At 38.2% G+C, this 24,623-nt stretch overlaps 1 protein-coding gene across 5 annotated transcripts in view; it reads left to right on the forward strand.

The window, feature by feature from the left end:
- The window catches only part of LOC131276544 (A disintegrin and metallopeptidase domain 3-like), a 125,550-nt gene that overhangs the window by 68,179 nt on the left and 32,748 nt on the right, over positions 1–24,623 (forward strand). For all 5 annotated transcript variants that reach the window (XM_058289829.1, XM_071212666.1, XM_058289832.1 and 2 more), the window contains exons 12-15: positions 2,740–2,926; positions 20,069–20,167; positions 22,365–22,560; positions 24,524–24,614. In XM_058289829.1, the coding sequence (XP_058145812.1) occupies positions 2,740–2,926; positions 20,069–20,167; positions 22,365–22,560; positions 24,524–24,614 (573 nt within the window). The remainder of the gene's footprint in view (positions 1–2,739; positions 2,927–20,068; positions 20,168–22,364; positions 22,561–24,523; positions 24,615–24,623) is intronic.

Consider the following 24,623-nt stretch of genomic DNA (forward strand, 5'->3'; position numbering starts at 1 on the left):
GTTGTTTTTGCGTAAGTGTTATATCTTCTCTTTGTCACTTTGTTCTTCTTATTCCAATTTCTTATTGCTAGTTAAGCTCACTTTAAAGGAAAGTATTAGTGCTGGGGAAAGTCAATTGTGTAAGGAAGGAAAAAGTGTGAAGTAGTATTGGTGATATATGTTTACAAAGCAACAATATGAGTTCTGGGAGGATGGAGGTTAGATCATGTAAATTGTGTAGAGTTATAGTAGTAGGAAAGTACCTATAATGAGGTAGACGACTGAATATGGGAGGAATGTGGTACGTACTAAGAGGCTATTCTTTTCGTGAGAGAGGGAAAGAGAAAAGAAGGGTAATAGTTTCAGGGATGAATACCAGATGGAAAACTAAACAAAGGTATTAGAAATTAAGAGTTAGACACTTTGTGGATCAAAGAAAGGGAGATGGAATATAGGAGAGATAGCAGATGGTGGAGGATATCAAGTTGTAGGGGAAAGGGGATAGTGTAGAGAGGCTAAATCTATTCACAGAGAAATGAGGCAGTGGAGGGTGAGGAAACCCAGCAAATGTGAGGTATTTCCTGTAGGACCTATTGTATTGTTAAGGTAAAATAGTATAAGAAGAATATTGGGGACAAGAAAGAGAGGATTGAAAAAAAAAAAAAAAGAACAACAAGAACAACAACAACAACAAAAAATAAAAAATTAAAAAACAAAACAAAACAAAGAACAGAAACCCCGCCGCCAGGCTCGGCTGGGCTCAGCTGGGCTCCGGTCCCCCGCCCGCCGCCCGCCTTGGCTCGGCTGGGCTCGGCTGAGCTCGGCTTTCCTGCCTGCCGCCAGGCGCGGCGTGGCTGGGCTCGGCCCCCCCGCCCGCTGCGGCTCAGCCGGGCTCGGCCAGACTCGGCTTCCCCGCCCACCGCCCGCCGCTGCGGCGCAGCGCGGCTCGGCTCTCCCGCCCGGAGCAGCACGGCTAGGCTTGGCTGGGCTTGTCTCCTTCACCCGCCGCCCGCCGTGGCACAGCGTGGCTCGGCTCTCCCACCCGCCACCCGCCGCGGTGCTAGCTGCCTCGGCTCTGCCTACCCAAGGAGGGAGTCCTCCACACGTACCTGGGATCTCCGTGTATATTTCACAGATGGATCCTCTCTGTTACCTTCCCTCCAAATCGATGTCCAGACACCTCCGGACCAGGAAAAATCCCGAAACAGCCGGTCCCAAAGAGTCTCCGACGCCTCCCAGCCGATTCCCCCCAGGAGCTAGTAACCGGGAAGTTCACTCAGCCGCCATCTTGCCTCCCCCTCCTGAAAAGTCCCAAATTATATCTTATAGACCAGTCCTTTCCGTTACCTTCCCACCAAATCGATGTCCAGACACTTCCTGCCCTGAAAAAATCCTGAAAAAGCCTGGTCCCGGAGAACCTCCAGCGGTGCCCAGCTGCCTCTTCCCAGGAGAAACGGCAAGGCAAGCTCACTCAGCCACCATCTTGCCGGAAGTCCAAGGAAAACATTTTTTTAGATACTTAGATAACATAAATGTTACAAAGAAAAATGTAGATGATTCCCGCGTGGCTCACTCCCTCCCCCTCCCACACTTTCCCACATTAACAGCATCCTTCACTAGTGTGATACATTTGTTAAAATTGATGAACACATTGGAGCATTGCCACTAAGTGTGGATTATAGTTTACCTTATAGTTTAAACTCTCTCCCACACAATTTTGTAAATTATGACAAGATATATAATGACTTGTATCTGTCATTGCAGCGTCATTCAGGACAATTTCAATGTCCTGAAAATGCCCCCATATTGCACCTATTTTTCCCTCTCCCATCCCTCAGGACCTCCACATCCATGATAAAAGTTCTTCCATTGCTAGAATAACAGTAAGTCTATAGTAGAATAGCAGTAAATCTCCTTAAATCCATCGTTCATTCCCCTATCCTGAAGATTCTGTTATGGTGATGCCCACTCTGCCTCTAATTGAGAGGGGCCTTAGATCCCATGGGGCAGATGGATGGGACTATCTTGCTTGCAGTTGCAGACTCTCTCTGTTCCTTGGGATGGTCATTGTCAATCATCACTTCCTTGTTAGTTGTCCTGGGTGAGTTCAATGAATTCAAGAGTAGGTGTTGCAACTCTTTTGAGATTCAGGGCTCGACTGGCAAATGGAAAGCCCAAAGATTTAAGTCTCTTGGACATATACCTATCAACTCTAGTACTAACTGTAGGTTCAATAGAAGGGGTGGAAGAGCCATGTGTAGGGAAACCACAACTGAGTCCAACTCTGTCACAGTGGGAAGCATAAATTCCAAAGTAGGGCCCACTGGCAGGGCACTAAACTCCTGAGCATCTGCCCTGCCTATCGTGACTGGATATCTCCAGAGTCCTCAGGAGTGCTGCTATGTGAGTCAATATTTACTGTGGTAGTCAATGAGCTCCTGCTGAGACTTGCCTGAGCGTAACCTCTGGGATGACCTCCCGACTCACTTTGAAGTCTCTTAGCCATATAAACTCATTTGTCTTTGCCCTTTCCCACTTTCGTCAAGGTGTTTTTCCATTTGCAAAATTAATTTCTATTTTCTTGGTAGTAGTAAAATTAAAAAGTAAATTGGAATCAGAATTGAACATATATTAAGTAAATGAAAACATTCTTGCTTTGCCTCATCTAAGTGAAGTAGTATAGAACTTACATCACCTTATTGTGTATTACATTAATATTGACTTTATTCCATTTATCTGAGGACTGTAATTTAATTTTAGACATTCCCATGGTGTAAAGTTTTTTAGCAGTTGCAACATGGATGAATATAAACATACAGTGTCACAGCCTGCATTTGAATGTCTTCAGATTAAAACACCTACAGAAATGGTTTCTAAAGTAAGAAGAAGTACTTGTGGCAATGGAATTTTGGAAAGTGGAGAGCAATGTGATTGTGGCTTACCAGAGGTTAGTGACCAATATTAGTAGTATTTCAAAATATTTGTTTTTTAGTTATTCATTTAGTATTATAAATATCGATGCAGTGTAATAGGGGAAGATCTTGTTTTTCAAATGCTGCTCTAGTGTAACACATATCTAATACAAGGACATATGGACCATGAGACAACTGACTCATCCTGAGTTTGAACCTTGTAAAGAATTGAATATGGGGTAAGTTCAGACTGGCATAAAGATTATCTTCATTATATAGTCATTAAAAATGATACCACTCTTCTGTACTCTCATAACTAACAAGATAAAAACCAGTAGCATCAATAGCCTAATCATCACTTGAATCGTCCCCTGAATTCCTCCAAAATGATTGCATTTATTCACTAGGTTTCTGAATGTTTATTGTTTACTTCCCCATCTATTGCTCTCAGGTCTTGCATCAGTGGGGACTTCATTTATTTTAACCTGGTTTCACAGAATTGGATTAATCATAATTCTTGGTTCATTAATATAAATGAAAATGACTTAAGAAGGACATAACAATGATACATGCATTGCCCTACTCTTCTTTATTCCTCTTTCTTTTTCTAGTCAACTGGTAAATGCAATCCAGAATTTTTGTTCGACAACATATTTTATAAAATTTTATTATACTTTTATTAGCTTTCCCTTTAGAACATTATAAAAGTATAGCCTAATATTCTGACACAATCTGTGCCAGCCAAAGGTACCTGCAGTTACTTGGATAGGCTGGTGCAGGGCCCACAAGCTTCCTCTCTGCCAGAGGTGAGGCTGAAGCCTAGCTTAGGGCTGCAGGCCAATATGGGTGAAAGAAACCAGTTCCTATCATTACTGTAATTTTTGGTCCTGGCTTCCCCTCACCTGGGGGTGGAGTCAAAATGGTGGCCACTGGCCTCTTTCTGACCAGGGCAAATTCAAACCCCAGCTGTTCCTAGGGTTATATCTTAGCCAGCTGATTCTACCATTCAGTAGCCAAAATCAGCAGCCAACTATCTCCTCCTCTCCTGTTTCTGGGAAATGGAGCTTCCAGTTCCAGCCACACAATAGCTCCTGGGGTGGCTCTGCCACCAGAGTAAGATAATCACCAACCTCCATGGCTTGGCTGGTAATTTCCTGGAGAGGCTGGTGCAGGTCCCTGCAGCTTCCTCCCTGCTGGAGGTAGCACTGGGGGCTAGGCTAGACTTGCAGTCTGACCTGGATGGAAAGAAGCCTGTCCACACCAGCACTGGGATCCCAGTCCACCCCACATCCCCTCATGCCAAGTGTGGAGTTAAGATGGCAGCTCCTGGCCTCTTTCTGACTTTGACAGGCTCAAACTTTCACTGTTCTCAGGATTATACTTTAGCCCACTGAATTTACTCATCAGTAGCTGAAGTTGGTGCCCAACTGTCTCTTCCTCCCCCCTTTTTGAGAAGTGGAGCTTTCAATTCCAGCCGCAGAACAGCTTCTGAGGCAGCTTGTGCTCCAGTGGAGATGGGCACTGGCCTCCAGGGCGTGGAGCACTCTACTTATGAGTCTTCTCTGCAGATGGGCAGTCTCCTCCTTCCATTCCTTCAAAGATGTTGCAGGATGCTCTTATGACCTCCTGGAGCCCCCAGTCAAGTGTTTCAGCTAGCTGCAGATAGCTCTGGGTGTTTACTACCTGCCCTGTAACAGGAGCTGACTCTCGGAGCACCTTACTCTGCCACCATCTTGCTGGTTGTCCGAAGTCTTTTTCCTTTTTAAATGTAATGATTTAGTGCTATAAATGGCCCTCTCAGCACTGCCTTGGCTAGATCCCATAAGTTTTGGAATGTTGTATTTTCATTTTCAATCTCTTCAAGATATTTCCTAGTTTTTCCTGTAAATTCCTCTTTAATTTTCTCATTTCTGTGTTTTCTATTCCCCCTCTGTTACTGATTTCTAGTTTCATTCCATTGTAGTCAGAGAATAGACATTTTGTCATTTCAGTGTTTTTGAATTTATTGAGACTAATTCGTGATCTGACATATGGTCCATCATGGAGGATGATCCATTTACCCTTGGGAAGAATGTGTGTTGTTTCTTGTTGTTGGGTGAAGCATTCTATATATGTGTTTTAGATTAGTTGGTTTAGAGTATCATTCAAGTCTTCTATTTCCTTATTATATTCTGACTAGATGTTCTATTCATTTTGAAAGTGGTGTATTAAAATCTCTGGTTATTAACATAGATCTGTCAGTATCTGCTTTATATGTTTTGAGGCACAGCTGTTCAGTGCATATATAGGTATAATTGTTATGCCTTCTTGTTCATTTGTCCCATTTGTTACAGTTTATGACATATCTGACATTAGTGTAACTTTCTCTGCTTTCTTTTGTTTACTACTTACATGTATTTTTTTCCTATCCTTTCATTTTCAATCTCCTTATTTCTTTGAATTTAAGGTGAGTTTCTTGCAGACAGCATATATTCAGGTTATGCTTTTTTATCCATTCTGCCCATCTCTGAACTTGTGATTGGAGAGTTTAAGCCATTTACATTTAAATTCTTTACTGATTGTGTGGACCTTTGCTCTGCCTTTTTGCTATTTAGACTTTCTATGTCTTATGCCTTTTTTGCCCCTCAGTTCTTCCCTTAATGTGTACTTTTATATTTAGATTATTTTATTTATGTTTTGTACCATATTGAATGCCTTTTCTGTTTTCTCTGATTATGTTTTTAAATCTTTTTTTTTTAAAGATTTATTTATTTATTTCTCTCTCCACCCTCCCCCTCCCCCTTGTCTGTTCTATGGGTCTATTTGCTGCATGTTCTTTTTGTCTGCTTCTGTTGTTGTCAGTGGCACAGGAATCTGTGTTTCTTTTCATTGTGTCATTTTGTTGTGTCAACTCTCTGTGTGTGTGGTGCCATTCCTGGGCAGGCTGAACTTTCGCACTGGGTGGCTCTCCTTATGGGGCGCACTCCTTGCGCGTGGGGCTCCCTTACACGGGGACAATGCTGCATGGCACAACACTCCTTGCGTGCATCAGCACTGCGCGTGGGCCTGCTCCACATGGGTCAGGGAGGCCAGGGGTTTGAACCATGGACCTCCCATGTGGTAGACGGACACCCTAACCACTGGGCCTAGTCCACTTCCCATTAAATCTTTTTTCTCTGTGGTTACCATGGGGTTAAAATTTAAAATCCTAAATCTATATAAAAATCATATTTGGTTTGATAATAATTTAACTTCAGTAACATACACATATATTGTTCCTATATATACCCCTCTTCTTAAAAAATACATTTTACCACTTATATCTTTGTACCTCATATGTCCAAAACTATAGCTTTATTATTACTTTTTATGCATTTGAATTTTTAGCACCTGTAGCAAGTATTCAGTGGAGATACATACTTACTAATACACTACAATAGTGGCATTCATAATTACTGAAATGATTACCTTTAGCACTGGTCATTTTTCCTTTAGGCTACTTTGAACACTGTCTAGTGTCCTTTCTTTTTAGTCTGAAGAACTCCCTTTAGCATTGCTTGTAGGGCAGTTATGGTGTTGATGTACTCCCTCAAACTTTGTTTCTTCTTCTTAATATCTCCCTCAGTTTAGAAAAAAATACATCTCATTGGGTATAAAATTCTTGTTTGGAAGTTGTTTTCTCTCAAAACTATGAGTATTTTCATCTACCACCTTCTTAACTCCATGGGTTCTGATGAGAAATCATTGGTCCAGGTAATTGGGACTCCCTTATATGTAACACATTGCATCTTTTTCTTTGCATTCAATAAATGATGGGTTCTATTTTTCTTCATGTTTGTCATATTTGGTGTTCTCTGGGCTCCTTGGATATGCAGATTCATGTCTTTTGCTAAGTTTGGAATGCTTTTTGTCATTATTTCTTTGACGTCCACAAGCTAGCAGTCAGGAAGGGAAGATCACAAGCAGGCTGGAACCCCATGAACATCGAGTCAGCACCACACAAGGATGGACTGAAACCCTTTTCCATTCTTGTTGCCCCTGACCTTGATAGGACCATTTGCCATATAACTGAGCACATACACACCCTTTGACCAGAAGTCAAAGAAACTGAAATAAGATTCAGGAGGAATCTTCACTCCAGTGACATCAATTAGCAGATCAACAAAATTGCTTGTGTTATGGAATGACAGCTGCTTCCCTTCTGTTCTCCAGCCCTGGAGAGAATCTCTTTTGCAGCCACCTTATATACCAATCTTGCTCGATCTCTTCCAAAAAAAATTGAACATAAAAGAATACTACTTTTATGAAGCCAACATCACCCTAATACCAAAACCAGATAGAAATACTACACACAAAAAAAATATAGACCAATATCTCTAATGAATATAGATGCAAAAATCCCCAAGAAAATACTTGCAAACTGAATCCAGAGCACATTAAAAGAATTATACGTGATGATCAAGTAGGTTTTATCCCAGGTATGTAAGGGTGTTTCAATACAAGAAAATCAATTAGCGTAACAAACCACATTGATAAATTGAAGAAGAAAAATCACATGATTCTCTCAATTGATGCAGAAAAGGCATTTGATAAAATACAGCACCCTTTTTTGAGAAAAATATTCAAAAGATAGAAATAGAAGCAAGCTTTCTCAATATGGTAAAGTGCATATATGAAAACCCTACACCTAGGTTTGTACTTGACGGTGAATGACAGAAAGCTTTCTAACTGAGATCAGGAACAAGACAAGGATGCTCATTGTCACCATTTTTATTCAATATTATACTAAAAGTTCTGACTAGAGCAATTAGGCAAGACAAAGAAATAAAAGGCACCTAAATAGGAAAGGAAGAAGTAAACCTTTCACTATTCACTGATGACATGACGTCTATATTTAGAAAATCCTGAAAAATCCACAACATAGCCACTCGACTTAATAGACTAGTTCAGCAAAGTAGTAGCATTCAAGGTTAATATGCAAAAATCAATAGTGTTTCTATATACTACTGATGTGCAATCTGAGGAGGAAATCAGAAAAAAAATTCCATTTATAATAGCAACTAAAACAATCAAATATTTAGGAATAAACTTAACCAAGGACATAAAAGACCTGCATTCAGAAAACTACAAAATATTTCTAAAAAAATGAAGACTACTTAAATAAATGGAAGGACATTCTCTGTTCATGGATTGGAAGGCTAAGTTTTGTTAAGATGTCAATTCTACCCAAACTTATTTACAGATCCAATGCAATCCCAATAATAATCACATAGCTTTTTTGGCAGAAACTGCAAAGCAAATAATCAAATTTATTTGGAAGAGTAAGAGGCCCCAAATAGCAAAAAACATGTCTTAAAAAAGAACAAAGTTGGAGAACTCTGACTTCCTGACTTTAAAGCATATTACTTAGCTACAGTGGTAAAAACAGCATGGTACTGGCATAAGGGACAGACAGATTGACCAATGGAACCGAACTGAGAACTTGGAAATTGACTCTCACATCTACAGTGAAGGGATTTTTGACAAGGCTGTTAAGCCCACCCAGGTGGGCCAGAACAGTCTATTCAGCAAATGGTCCTGGGAGAACTGGATAGCCATATCCAAAAGAAAGAAAGAAGACCACTATCTCACACCTTATGCGAAAACTAACTCAAAATGCATCAAGGATTTAAATATAAAACATCCATAAAACTCCTAGAAGAATACGTAGGAAAACATATTCAAGATCCTGTGATAGGCAGTAGTTCCTTAAAACTTATACCCAAAGCAAGAGCAACAAAAGAAAAAAACAGATAAATGGGACCTCTTCAAAATTCAACACTTCTACACCTCAAAGGACTCTGTCAGAAGGGTGAAAATGTAGCCGACTCAATGGGAGAAACTATTAGGCAATCACATATCTGATAAGGGTTTAACATCCATGATATATAAAGAGATCATACGACTCAACAAAAGACAAAGTATCCGATTAAAAAATGGGCAGGGAAGTGGCTGTGGCTCAATCAGTTGGACTCCCATCTACCATATGAAAGGTCCTGGGTTTGTGTCCCGGGGCGTCCTTGTGAAGGCTGTCGAGCACTGCCTGGTGCTAGTCACCGAGCGCTGCCTGACCCACAGACACCACAGAGCACTGTGGAGAGCTGACTCAACAAGGTGACGCAACAGCAACAACAAAAAAGGGAGACACACAAAAACACAGAAGAGCGTGCAGCAAATGGACACAAGAGAGCAGACAGCAAGCAAGCCACAAGGGGGAAGGGGAAATAAAAATAAATACAGACACAGAAGAACGCACAGCGAATGGACACAGGGAGCACACAGCACACAAAAAGCCACAAGGGGGGGTATAATAAAAAAAATGGGCAAAAGACTTGAAAAGACAACTGTCCAAAGAAGAAATACAAATGGTGAAGAAACACAAAAAGAATGTTCAGTATCACTAGAGATTAGTGATATCCCTAATGCCAACGAAAACTACAATTAGATATCATTTCACAACTATTGGACTGGCTGATAACAAAGTCTGAAAACTGTAAATGTTGGAGAGGATGTGGACAGATAGGAATGCTTATTCACTGTTGGTGGGAATGTAGAATGGTACAACCACTGTGGAGGACTGTTAGGCAGTTCCTAAAGAAGCTGAATATAGACTTTCCATGAATCCTAGCAATTGCATTGCTAGGTACATACCCAGGGGAACTGAGCCAGTGATACAAATAGACATCTGCACACCCATGTTCATGTAATGTTATTCATGATAGCCAAAAGTGTCCATTCAGTGATGAATGGATATACGAATTGTGGTGTACACAAATGATGGAATATTGTGCAGCAGTAAGAAGAAATGAAGTTGTGAAACATATGACAACATGGATGAACCTGGAGGACAATATCTTGAGTGAAGCAAACCAGACACAAAACGACAAAATACTGTATGATTGCCCTGCTATGAGCTAAATCTATTATGTGAAATATAAATATATTACGTGAAATTTGAATATGGGTAGAATTGCATATATAAGACCATTTTCCTTTGAAGCTGGACAAATGCAAGTTAATAGTAGAAAATGTTAATATTAGACCAAAAACCCCACATTTTTCCAAGTAAAGGAGGCCAGACGGGGTACTACATATTGTATGATTCCATTTATATAAAATGTAAATGTAAATCAATTTATAAATATGAAAGTATATTAGTGGTTATGTGGATCTGAGGGAGGAATGCTAAGTTGTGTAGAATTTTCTTTTTTGGAGTAATGAAACTGTTCTAAAATTTTGAGATGATGAATGTACAACAATGTGATTTTACTAAAATCCATTGATTATGCACTTTGGGTAGAATAGCTAGAAACAACAGCTATGTACAGTGGGGGAAGCATAGAGAGATTGAGAAGCGAGGAATTTTTTTGTCTGATTTTTGTTTATTATGATTATTGAAATAATTAAAATTCTCTAATAATGATTGAAGTGATGGACACACAACTATGTGATTATACACTTTGATTGTACAAAGTGTATATTGATTGTACACTTTGGGTGAATTGTATGTTTATTACTATATATCCATAAAACTGATTTGTATAAAAAAGAAACCATAATCTATGATTCATTGATGTGATGTTCAATAGTGGGAAATATTTGTTGTGATAGAAATCAGAAGGTTACATAATTATTGGATTCAGTTGGAGGAGAAATGTAGGAATTTTCTGGGTTGATAGGAATTATTATATATCTTGTATATATTTGTCAAACTCATTAAATTGTATATCTACAATCTATGTATTTCAATAAATGGAAATTCTACCCCATCATCAAAATGATGCACCCGTAAGTTATCTGTTACTATATAGTTACTAAATCTCAGTTGCTATGCTGTATAGCATAGTAAAACCTCATTGAAATATAAATATGGGTAATATTGCATACGTAAGACTTTTTCTTTGTGACTGAACAAATGTATGTTAATGTTACAAGGTGTTAATATCAGGGGGAAAAACCCCACATGATGCTAAGTAAAAGAAACCAGAGGCAAAGTACTACATAGTGTATGATTCTGTTTATATAAAACGTAAATATAAACCATCTTATAAAGATGGAATTAGATTAGTTGCTATGTAGGGTTGGGGAAGGATAGCAGAACTGTGAGGTGATGGCTATGGGGTGTGGAGTTTTTCTTTTTGGAGAATGAAACTGTTCTAAAATTTTTTTGTGGTGATGAATGCACAATACTGCAATTTTACTAAGAACCATTAATTGTACACTTTGGATAGATTGTGTGGCATGTGATATATCTCAATAAAAATGCTTTATAAAAGTTACTGCAGAGGGAAGCAGACTTGGCCCAATGGATAGGACGTCCTCCTACCACATGGGAGGTCCACGGTTCAAACCCTGGGCCTCCTTGACCCGTGTGGAGCTGGCCCATGCTCAGTGCTGATGCGCGCAAGGAGCGCCCTGCCATGCAGGGGTGTTCCCGCGTAGGGGAGCCCCACGCGCAAGGAGTGCGCCCCATAAGGAGAGCCGCCCAGCGCGAAAGAAAGTGCAGCCTGCCCAAGAAGGGCTCCACACACACGGAGAGCTGACACGACAAGATGACACAAGTACAACAACAAAAACGTTACTGCAGAGATAAATACCTCCTTTCATAGAAATGAATACAAAGCAGAGAGCTGTAGAAGCACCAAATAATACATTAAAATTCCAGAAAAGATCAAACTATTTTTATGTGAATTGAACTGTACCAACCAATCTTTTCTCAAAGGGATGTTTTAGATACTGAGTTTGGACAGAGGATCAAGTTTAGTGTAGGATGAGAATCTCTACCAAAGAGAAATCAGAAAAGCTTTTAGTGGTTGTGCTGGGTGCAGTGATACTTCGAACACTGGAAGGACTTCACACATATATTAAAGAACATTTGGGTGTTTCTGATTTGGACTATTAGGAAAAATGTAGTCAAGGAACATTCATGTATAGATCTTTGTGTGGGCATATGTTACCACTTCTCTTAGATAAATACTTAGGAGTTTAATTGTTTGGCCATATGTTAATTTTACTGATAATTCGTAAGAATTTTCCAGGCTGTTTTCTATATGATGATATCATTTTATGTTTCAGCCATCTATTTGAGAGAGCTGCCTGTTCCTTATACTTCCCAACGTTTGATATTGTCAGTATTTTTTATTTTAGTTATTTGAGTATGTACCAGTATCTCATTGAAGTTTTAATTTGATTTACCTAGTGACAGATTATTGTAAGCATGTTTTCATGTGCTTATTGGACATTCAATGTCTCCTTTATTTTCTTAATGTTGTCTTTTGAAGAGCGTAAGTTTTTAATTGGGTCAAGTCCAGTTTATCCATTATTTTCTTTCACATGTTGTGCTTCTTATGTCTTTCCCAAGATTGTGAAGAATTTTTCTTATGTGTTCTGCTAGAAGATAAATACTTTTAGATTTTATGAGTATATCTGTGATCCATTTCATGTCAATTTCTGTGTTTCTCTTCAAGTAAGAACTGGATATCCAATTCTTCTAGCCCCATTTTTTGAGAAAACTATCCTTTTCCCATTGAATTCCATTGGTACCTTTATTGAAAATCATTGGATCATATATCTTTATCTCTTGTGTTCCATTGATCCAGATATTCTATCCCACACTAATTCCAGCTCTCCTTACAAAGAGATCAAGTATAAGAATATAAGTCTTCCTACTTTTTATTTTTTATCAGGATATATGATGCAATTTAAGTTTTTGCATTTCCATTTAAAACTTTGCTGAGATTGATTGGAATTGTTTGGCACCTATAGATGAATATCTAAACAACTGACATTTCCAACCCATGCACTTCGGAAATTGCTCCATTTATTTGGGCTACCTTAATTATTTAAGTTTAATCCTAAGCATTCTGGCATTCTGTTTTTTAATGTTATTATAAAGTACATATATTTTTTCCCTAAAGAAACATTTATTGAATGATGATTTATATGGGATATAAAAAGGATTATACCATACCATATAACATTCCTTACAGAAATTACTTTCAGTTTTTTTGTTTTGTTTTTTAATTTATTGAAGTATATCACTCATACATAAACATATGTAAACAATAAGTGTATAATAATAGTTGTGAACTTACAAAACAAACATATATAACATCATACAGGACTCTCATAAGTCACTCTACCACCAATAACTTGCATTGTTGTTAAACCTTTTTAACTAATGATTAAAGAGCATTGTCAAAATATTACTACTAAGCAAAGTATTTTTCCCTGAACCAATCCTATTATTATTATCTTTATAGCATTTATATATGAACATACATAAACAAGTGTATAGTAGAAGTTGTGAACCTACAAAGCAAACATGCATAACATCATACAGGGGTCCCATACATCAACCCTCCACCAACACCTTGCATTGTTGTGAGACGTTTGTTACAAATTATTAAAGAATATTGTCAAAATCTTACTACTAATCATAGTCCTTATCTTACATTTGGTATATTTTCCCCCCAACCCACCCTATTATTATTTTTTAAATATATTTTTTATGACAGAAGTTGTAAGCTTATAAAACAGTCATGCACATGTGCAGAATTCCCAAACAACACCCAATGTGGTGTGTCATTTGCTAGAGATAAAATAATATCATCTGATTGTTGCCATGTCCATAGTGTACATTTGGCTCACATTTTCCATACTGCCTCAGTATCAACCCAATATATCTTTTGCATAGATGCAAGAATATTATATTATTACTACTAACCACAGTCCATAGGTCACTCCAGCTGTATTTTTCCCATGCTTCTCCACATTCCCAACACCCTGCAGTAGTGATACACATTTGCTCTAGCTAACAAAGGACACTCTTGCATCTGTACCATCAACCACAATTCTCACCCACCTCTTGGTTTACTGTGCTATACAGTTCCTAGATTATTCTCTAGCATTCTATTAATTGGTATTTACATAACTAGACTACCATGTTCATTCAAATCCCCATTTACAAACTAGCTGTTACTCACTGTGTGTTGCCATCTACTCTATACATTTCCACACTTTTACTAGTAAAGCTAATTAAAACTTCTACATACATTAAACACCAGTAGTCCACTCAGTCTTCCTCTTATCTCCTTTAAGAATCTACCACCTACCACCAGGTCTTGAAGATACTTTTCCAATAATTTCTTCTACAAGTTTCATGGTTCTTGCTTTTATTTTTAGTTTTTTGATCCATTTTGAGTTAATTTTTGGATAAGATGTGAGATAGGGGTCCTCTTTCCTTCTCCCAGCTATGGATGTCCAATTCTTTCAGCATCATTTGTTGAATGGATTGTTCTGCCCGAGCTCACTTGACCGTACCTGTGAGGGTCTGTTTCTGAATCATAAATTTGGTTCCATTGGTCTATTGTGTCTGTCTTTAGGCCAGTACCATGTTGTTTTTACCACTATATGTAGGTATTATGATTTAAAGTCTGGAGATGAGGGTTCCCTTTTCATTTTTATGATGTTTCTGGCTATTGAGGACACCTTATACTTCCAAATAAATTTAATGATCATGTTTTCAAATTTTTCTTTAAGGCTGGTGGAATTTTTATCAGGATTGCATTCAATCTGTATATCAATTTGAGTAGAATGGACATCTTAATGATATTTAGTTTTCTAATCCATGAGCATGGAATGTTCTTCCAGTTATTTAGGGCTTTTTCGATTTGTTTTAACCTTGAGTTGCAGTTTTCTGAATATAAGTGCTTTACAACATTGGTTAAGTTTATTCCTGACTATTTGAGTTTTATCTGTCATATTTTATTTTCACCACTCTTCTGATACTTTTAATTACTTTTATTGATATAATCTTCATTTCTAGACTCTCTTCCAGGCCCCTCTCTCCTGTCTTTTCTTTCCAGTCTCTAGCACACCATTTAGTATTTCCTGAAAATCTGGTCTCTTGCTTAGAAGTTCTCTTAGTTTCTGTTTATCTGTGAAAATTCTAATTTCACCCTCACTTTTGAAAGACAGTCTTGCTGGATATAAGATTCTTGGCTGGAGGCAAGCAGACTTGGCCCAGTGGTTAGGGCTTCCGTCTGCCACATGGGAGTTCTGTGATTCAAACCGCGGGCTTCCTTGACCCGTGTGGAGCTGGCCCATGCGCAGTGCTGATATGTGCAAGGAGTGCCCTGCCACGCAGGGGTGTCCCTCACATAGGGGGCCCCACGTGCAAGGAGTGCACCCTGGAAGGAGAGCTGCCCAGTGCGAAAGAAAGTGCAGCCTGCCCAGGAATGGCGCCGCACACACGGAGAGTTCACGCAGTGGGATGACGCAACAAAAAGAAACACAAATTCCTGTGCCGGTGACAATAAAAGAAGCGGATAAATAGAAGAACGTGCAGTGAATGGACACAGAGAACAGACAACTGGGATGGGGTCGAGGAAGGGGAGAGAAATAAATAACATAAATCTTTTAAAGAAAAGATTCTTGGCTGGAAGTTTTACTCTTGTAGTATCTTAAATATATCAGACCACTGTCTTCTTGCCTCCATGGTTTCTGGTGAGAAATCAGCACTTGATCTTATTGGATATCCTTTATATGTTATGCATTGCTTTTTTCTTGCTGCTCTCAGAATTCTCTCTTTGTCTTTGGTCTTTGACATTCAGATGAGTATGTGTCTTGGAGTTGGTCTATTTGGATTTTTTCAGATGGAAGTCCGTTGTGCTTCTTGGACAGGGTATCTATGTCCCTCAATAGGGTTGGGAAATTTTCTACCATTATTTTTTCAAATATTCCTTCTCCCCCAGAAAGCTCTTCTTCTGGGACACCTATGACATGTATGTTTGCATGCCTTTTGCTGTCTTTTGTTCCCTGAGACCTTGTTCAATTTTTTCCATTCTTTTCTTCATTTCTTCTTTTGTATGTTCACTTTCAGAGGCCATTTCTTCAAGCTCAGCAATCCTTTCTTCTGCTTCCTCAAATATGCTATTATATGATACCAATTTTTAAAATTTCATTTATTGCACCTTTCATTCCCATAAGCTCTGCTATTTTTCTATGTATGCTTTCAAATTCTTCTTTGTGCTCATCCAATGTCTTAATCTCATCCAATATCTTAATCTCTTCAGCCATCTCACTGAATTTATTAAGGAGATTTGTTTGAACATCTATGATTAGTTGTCTCAACTCCTTTATGTCATCTGGAGGATTATCTTTGTCCTTTAACTGGGCCATGACTTGCTGTTTCTTGGTGGGGATCGTAATTTTTTGTTGGTGTCTTGGCATCTGGCTTACTAGAATATTTTTTCTGGGTTCAGTTTTTCTCTTTAATTTAGGGCTTCCTGCCCTTTCTTCCTTGCTGGTTGTGCAGTAGAAGCCAAGCATGTAGTTGGTGCTGTAATCTGTGGAGGCTCAAGCTGCCCTCATTGTGCCAGGGACCAATGAAGCTTCTCCCAACTTTTTCCTTTGCCAGGAGTAGGGACAGAGTCACAGCTGTGTGGACTAATCCAAGCACAGGCCTAGATTGTAGTTTCCCAGAGAGACTGATGAAGCTTCACATCCCTTTCTCCCCTGCCTGGGGCAGGGATGGAGCTGCAGGTGTGGGCAGCAATCTATGCAGTGCAGGTCCAAGTTGACTGCCGTTGCCCTGGTAGACTTCTGATTTTCAGTCTATGGCAGCCAAAGTTACCTGCAGTTATCTGGATAGGTTGGTGCAGGACTCCTCAGCCTCCTCCCTGCTAGAAGCAGGGCTGAAGCCTAGGCTAGGGCTGCAGGTTGATCTGTATGAAAGAAACTGTTTCCTGCCACACTGAGAGTTTCAGTCAGCCTGGCTTCCCCTCAGGCTGTGGGCAGAGTAAAAATGGCAGCTACTGGCCTCTTTCTGACTTGGGCTGTTTCATACCCCAGCTGTTCCCAGGGTTATCTCTTAGCCAGCCAAGTCTACCAATCAGTAGCTGAAATGGGCAACCAACCATCTCCTTCTCCCTGTTTCTGGGAAATGGAGCTTCCAATTCCAGCCACAGAATAGCTCCTGGGATGGCTCCTGCCACCATAGTAAGATAATCACCAGCCTTCACGGCTTGGCCAGTAACTTCCCGGAGAGGCTGGCGCAGGTCCCTGCTGGAGGTGGCACTGGGGCCTAGGCTAGAGCTGCAATATGATATGGATGGAAAGAAGCTGGTCCCCACCCACGCTGGCATTCTCAGTTCACCCTACTTCCCCTTGTGCCAGGCGAGGAGTTAAGATGGTGGCTCCCCGCCTCATTCTGACTTGGACAGGCTCAAACTTTAGCTGTTCTCAGGATTACACTGTAGACGGCTGAATTTACTCATCAGTAGCTGAAATTGGTGCCCAACAGTCTCTTCCTCCCCCGTTTCTGGGAAGTGGAGCTTTCAATTCCAGCCGCGGAATAGCTCCGAAGGTGGTGTGTGCCTCCAGTGGAGGATGGGTACCAGCCTCTGGGGCGTGGAGTCTCTACTTATGTGTCTTCTTTGCAGATGGACAGTTTCCTCCTTTCACTCCTTCAAAGATGTTGCAGGATGCTCTTCTGGTCTCCTGGAGCCCCCAAACAAGTGCTTCAGCTAGCTCTACAGAGCTCTGGGTGTTTGCTAACTGTCCTGTAGCAGGAGCTGACTCTAGGAGCTCCTTACTCCACCACCGTCTTTATCTCTCTCTCTCTACATATGTTTTCCATCTCAACTTGCAGTTTTCTCTTCAAGCAAATAGAAATAGAATTAAAACATGAAAGTTACTGACTAATTCTATGAAGCCAGTTTAATTAATCTTACTTTAAATGACTGAATAATATTTTGGAAAATATCTGCAAAATGTCTAAATCAAGAAGGAATCTCAATGAATGTATGAAAAAGTATGCTTTTTAATTTTTTCTAGAAATAGGGAAACATTTCCGTATTTCATTAAAATATACCATTACATCCCCAAATAGAGAAAATTTGTAAGATATTAAATTCTGGAGATATATGAATAAAGTTTAAGACATCTATGAGCAAAAGAATTCCTTTGATTTCTCCCATTTCTCAATGATGAATCACTTTTACCATTTTACAAGGTTCTTACTTCTATTCTCATGGTGGGATTCCATTCTCAAATTACATGCCATCAAAACTGACTTTTCTAAGCCCAACTTTAAGTTTAGATCTCCATCATACATTGAACACTGTCAAAACTTGATCTCCACCATAGTCTTTCTTTTGGAATCTATTTTTTTTTGAATTTTCCCTTTTGTGTCATGCATGAATTTCTGTTGGATAAAATCTTTTTTGATAAAATTCTGTTATCCAATATTAATATTAAGTATATGCTCAGTCTTCCATTTAACTATATACTCTTGATGATTTGATATAAGTATTTCCTTGAAATATTTGTATTTTGAAGCCTAATGCACTCTTCTTCATAATGAAACATGAAAATGGAAAACAATGAATAAAATCTCATGTCAATATCAAAGCATGTTATAATAAAGTTTGTGATACTTTAATCTTTGCAGATAATATGTAATCAAAGATATTATACCAAATTTTATATATAATTTTACATGATAGTCAGATATCACAAACAAAAAAAATATCATTATTTCATAAGTGCAACTGATAAATTTTGCTACTCTTTCTGGGGAAAGATACATTTTATTTTTAAGATTTATTTATTTATTTCTCCCTCCCCACCCTCGTTGTTTTGTGCTTACTATCTGCTCTCTGTATCCATGGGTTCTGTGTGTTCTTCTATGTCTGCTTGTCTTCTCTGTGGGCAGCATTGGGAACTGATTCTGGGACCTTCCAGAGTGGAAAAGAGGGGCTCAATCTCTTGCACCACTTCAGCTCCCTGGTCTGCTGTGTCTCCTATTGTCTCTCCTCTGTGTGTCTTTTTGTTGCGTCATCTTGCTGTACCAGTTCTCCATGTGTGCCAGCAGTCCGGGTGGGCCAGCACTCCTGTGTGGGCCAGCACTCCTGCGCTGGCCAGCACTCTGTGCAGGCCAGCAGTTCATGTGGCCCAGATCTCCTCTTGGGCTAGCTCATCATTTGGGCTGATTTGCTTTCACCAGGAGGCCCCAGGAATTGAACCTTGGACCTACTACATGGTAGACAGGAGACCAATTGCTTGAGCCACATCCACTTCCCAAAAGATACATTGTTAGAGCCTCTCAGGCAAATCCTACTTAAAACAAATCAAATAAAAATAAATGTAAAAATATTAATAACATGAAAATTTTAAACACAATACAGCTACATGTTTACATGGAAGGTTTTTTCTATTAACTCAAAAATAGAAACTACGAATAAAAGATAAGTAGATCTCATTCATAATATCAAAACTTTTCAATAAATACCTAAGTTGTCATGAGAAATTGGGAAAAGTACTGATAACAAATATTACTGCCTAGAGGCTAATACTGTAAATGTAATAGCAGTGCCTACATATAAGAGGAAAACATAAGGAAAAGAATGTCCCAACAGAAATATGGGCCTAGAAATAAGACAATAAACTAGACTTTTCAGATATGTAAGAGTTTCAGTACATAATTAATAAAATAATAAAGTTGAAACAGAAAAAAAAAAACCACTGGTATTTTTGCCTATCTTTTTCCCCAATTTTTAAATATAAAACTCAGCCTTGTGAGGCAGTCACTCATGCAGTGAAAATTTAACTCTGTTTAACTTTTAGGGCATATTTAAAAAGCACTTAAAAGTTTTATACTCTATGGCCTAATATTTCTACTTCTAGAAAATCAGGGAGCTGAGCAAATAAAAATGACCAAAATAGCCTTTTTGACATATTATAAACAATAATAAAACATGATTATACTTTAGAAATCCTTATATTGTTATTTCTATGAGTGATTATATATTTCCCCAAATGATATTTTGAGAACACTTGATAATATGGCAATGCTTATGATATAATCAATGAAAAAAGGAAGATCTAAAATTTTGCATTACCTATACTTATGCACGAAAGGATGATTGAATGATAGTGTGATATTTTGAGCCTGGAATTATGAGCAATTTCTTTAGCATCCTTTTTCCCATAAAGAAAATACAAAGTTTAAATCAGTGGTTTTAAAAAATACAGAAATGAAAGAATCATGAAGTAATTTAATTAACTTAGAAATACCCTTTAGTATATTTTGAGATTAAGTAAAATATTTTGTGACCGAATATACCTATAATTACCTTGATTGTGTTTGCTTTTAGAATTGTCGATATAAAAAATGCTGTGATGCTGAAGAGTGTCGTCTGATTGGATCTGCAGAATGTGGCTCTGGACCATGCTGTGAGCCAAATTCTTGTTTGGTAAGCTTTTAAAATGTGACAGTGTATTCTTTTATGGATTTTGGTGTCCTTATGCATTTTATTTACTTTTTTACATATCTTTCAAATATTTTACTTTATATACTTTGGGGTGAGCATTTTTAATTTTTGTCTACTTCATAATTGTATGACTGTTTACTCCATGTTCTTAAATATTTTGCAGAGCATGATATTTGGAAGATATATGTTATTCTACACAGGGTTAGACGATGAAGATATTTCTATTGTAGTCTTTTGTTTTCAAGTTCACTAGTTTCTTGTTATGGTAAAAGACAGACACCAGTTTCCTAGACAGCGGGTTCCAGAATTCAGAGGATATCCTTAGGTTTCTTTTAGTCTGTTTCTTAGCTTTGCTTTAGACTATCTAGTTTCATTCTCTATCCAAGTACCATTCAGTTCACAGTACAAGATTATTTGGGTGCTATGAATTATTCTTGGTCATGCCCAAAGGCAACTCTTCATGATCAAACAACATAACAAAAATGGTAACAAACTACACAAAACAAACTTGACTTTCATTGCTGGGGTAAACAATACAACAATAATACAGATTTGCAATTTAAAAATGGGGAAAAATGAAACTGTAGAAGTCAGTAATATGAGGCAAGTAACAAATACTGAAATACAGCTTTGACTGAAAATGGAAATGGATTGCGTCCTCATTTCCCTTGGGTAGTTCTTCCATTGGATTTTCCTCAATAGCCATATCTGAGAGGAGAATTGGATGGGATTTGTCTTCTGTGGATTGTTTTAGTTCAGCATCCCACCTTCTGTGAGGCACTTTCGGAGATTTAAGACAAACAAAAAAGCTGATTAGAGAATGTTAATTACCAGGTTCATTTTTTCTCTGTTGATAAAAACCACTCCTAACATTTTTCTACTTTGTTCTATGCATATTATTTTTCACTTTATAGGTTAGTAAGCAAAAGAAATGGTCATTTATTTGGAAGGGACACTAGTGTAGCAGCAACATCCTAGGGTTTCCATTCCTTAGCAATAGGCCATATTGCTTTTCCCTTCTCCATAGCTCTCATTTGGGTCTTTTTCACCCAGTCATTGGGCTGATGCAATAGGGCTTTTCTAAACAGTCCATAGATCTCTATCGCAAGGGATAGTTCTTTAAAATGGAGATAATTGTTACATTTGGTAGAATGAAATTTCATGGTACAAGTTGCTAGGGGAGAGCTTCAGGGATGAAAAGTCAGTGTGTTGCCTTAGATAATATTAATTTTATTTTTAGGAATGGCATGGAGTTTGGCTCCCACTACCTTCAAGGCTCACAGAGATCTGACACTCTGCTGTCTTCCATTATTGGCCATAAGTGTAACAGGCTTCTTTCAGTAAATTTTCTTTCTTCTCTACATTGAAATAGGTCCATTACCAGCTAAGCTTGCTTAAAAATTTGAGATATAATCTGATATTTTTCTAATAAATTTTTGGCTTAGATAGAGTCAAGTCCAAGAGCTAAGATGTGAAAGATAATAGTTGAGCTGTTTTGCTAACACATAATAGTAATTATCATGTTTCTAACCAGTGCTCAAGATTATCCTATTTTTAAATTAAAAAAAGTTTTAATTGGTATCACACATGACCAGTTATATACTGGTCAGTTGTATCTTGATGATGAATGAACAAGCAAAGAAAACAAAGACCTAAGAAGCTCAAAGAAAACTATTCTGTGAAATCTAAAGGGTGGATCTAGAGGCATGCCTAGGTGAAACTTTGTTTCAAACAGTAACATAGGGATTCTGCTCTATGTATCTGTTGGATCTCCTTTCTTCTGTGTAGACTTTATTCCCAAACCAGCTTTTTCCTTATGGGGCATTGAAAGCTAAATACAGCTCCTGGCTTATATTTCCTTAGTGTATGGTATTTCAGAAGAGCAAAGGGACTCTCTTTCCCAATGTCCATCTTATACTTGGAAGAGGAGGGAACCTTTACTGACCCTGTCAAGTTAGATCTCCTAGAGCTGTACTCAGATGACCATAACATTTTAACTAAGAGCACTTTCACTAGAATTTTAAGTAAATCCATAATTTAACTTTATTGAAACATGTAATAGTGATGAAAGAAATATTTATTGATATAATATTCTTATTGAAATGCTTTGTTACATTTTGAATTACCCTTTTACATATATATATATATATATATATTTGCATTTTTCCTGCTCTCTCAGATATCTGAAAGAGGAAAAGTATGTAGGAAAAGAAGAGATCTGTGTGATTTTACAGAATACTGTAATGGAATAACTGAAACATGTGTTCCTGATACATTATCTGCTGATTTAGAACCATGCCGTAATAATACTGCTTATTGCTATGGTGGAAGATGCCGAAATACAGATGCACAGTGTGCAAGGCTTTTTGGAAGATGTAAGAATCATGTATTATTTGGGAGTTCACTTTCAAATATAGAAAGTTAGTGAGCCACACTATGGACACAATAAAAGGCATTATTTTTGTCAATCTAAATTTGGAAACAAGATTAAATTGCAATCATTACTAAAAACAACTTTAAACTGAGTGTTAAAATGGACTTATCAATTAAAGGGCTAAAATTAGGGGCTATTAGTCAAATTTCCAGACATTGGCAGAAAGAGTAAATAAAAGCATAGTAGATAAAGAGTACAAAAAAGTATGTCATTATTCAGTTATTTCTGCAGTATGAAAACAAATTTGCCTACTCTTTTTTTAGTTAGAGAAGTAGGGTTAAGGGAAAATTATGCATAGAGAGTTCCTATATACCACATTCACACTCATAGGTTTCCCTGTTATTAATACTTCATATTAATTTGGTACATTTGTTGAAATTGATGAAACAATATCACTATAATTATAAGTTGTAGTCCATTGTTTACATGAGAGTTTACAGTTTGTGTTGTACAGCCCTATAGGTTTAAAAGAATTTTACACTGTTAAAAGAGTATAAGCAACCTAAAATTTATCATTTCAACCATTTCAAATATACAATTCAGTAGCATTAACTTCATTCACATTGTGCTTCTGTCACCTTATCCATTACCAGATTTTTCCATCACACCAAACAGAAACTCTGTTGTAACTGAGCATTAACTCCACATTCCCTATCCCCATCCTGGCCCCTAATAGCCTGTATTCTATTTTCTGACTCTATGAATTTGTATATTCTAATTATTTCATATAAGTGAGACCATACAATATTTATCCTTTTGCATCTTCTTATTTCCCTCAATGTGATGTCTCCACAGTTCATCCATGTTCTAGCACATATCAGAGCTTCATTCCTTTCTACAGTCAAATAATATTTCATTGTATGTATATGCCATATTTTGTTTATTCATCTGTTGTTGGACACGTGGTTCCTTCCATCTTTTGGCAATCACGCATAAGCTGCTGTGAGCATCAGTGTGCAAAAATCTGTTTGAGCCCTTATTGTTAATACTTTGGGGTATACGCCTGGAAATGTGATCACTGGGTCACATGGTAATTCTATTTTTGAAGCAAACGTGCTGAGTCCTTTCTGTCTTTCCTGAGCCTATGATTTGCCCTAGGTTTGCATGCCTCGCCTTAGGAATTCCCCTATATATAGGAACCTGAAAGCCTCTTCTATTCCATATGATATGGGCTTTTCCCCACTCCAGGGTGCTCTATTAAACGTCATAAAGTCAGCAACCCTTTTTCTTAGATCTCTTCTGTTGGATTGTTTCTTACACTGCTTTAGATGTCAGTGAGCTGCTTCTGCCTGCCAGACCAGTTCTGGGAGTGTGAGCCAGAAGGAAGTATTCTGAGTCAGTACTTCGTGCTGCCTCCTGATATTATAGATTGACACTGACACACAGGCTCCTCGGTATGCCCATAGGTTTACTCTGTTCCCTCCGGGACAGAATCAGGGAACCACAATGGGTGTGTAGGCCAGCTCCAAACCATGCAGGGAGAGGGTTTGGGGAAGGGGCCAACAAGTGTGCCACAAGCACCTCCTACCTATTTTAAGTTTCATTTTCTTGATTTGGTACTTGTTCAGTTACTGCAACCTGTTAACTGTTTTCTGGAGTTTTGAGGAAGCTTGCTTCGCCGGTTTTTGCTGTATGTTCAAATATTCTATGGTAGAATGGAACCCTGCAGCCTCCTAAAGATGCCACCATCTTGGTCAACCAGATGCCCCATGAGTTTCTTCTTCTTATGTGGGCAGGTTGTAGTAAATGTTTCTTCTCTTTGTATAGCTTAAGTGATACCACAAATTTACAGTGGATGACCCTTGCCCCACTTCTCTTACCTAGGTGTCTTTATATTAATTTAACACTTTTAATTTTAATTATTTTGTTTAATATGTGTAATTCAAACTTGTTTTTTCTTTCAGTTGCCAAGGGTGCTAGTTTTCTATGTTATGAAGAAGTGAATGTTTTCACGGATCGCTTTGGAAGCTGTTACTGGGACAGTTGCTATCTTCGGTATGTATT

This window comes from Dasypus novemcinctus, chromosome 29 (assembly GCF_030445035.2).
Source record: "Dasypus novemcinctus isolate mDasNov1 chromosome 29, mDasNov1.1.hap2, whole genome shotgun sequence".
Taxonomy (NCBI): domain Eukaryota; kingdom Metazoa; phylum Chordata; class Mammalia; order Cingulata; family Dasypodidae; genus Dasypus; species Dasypus novemcinctus.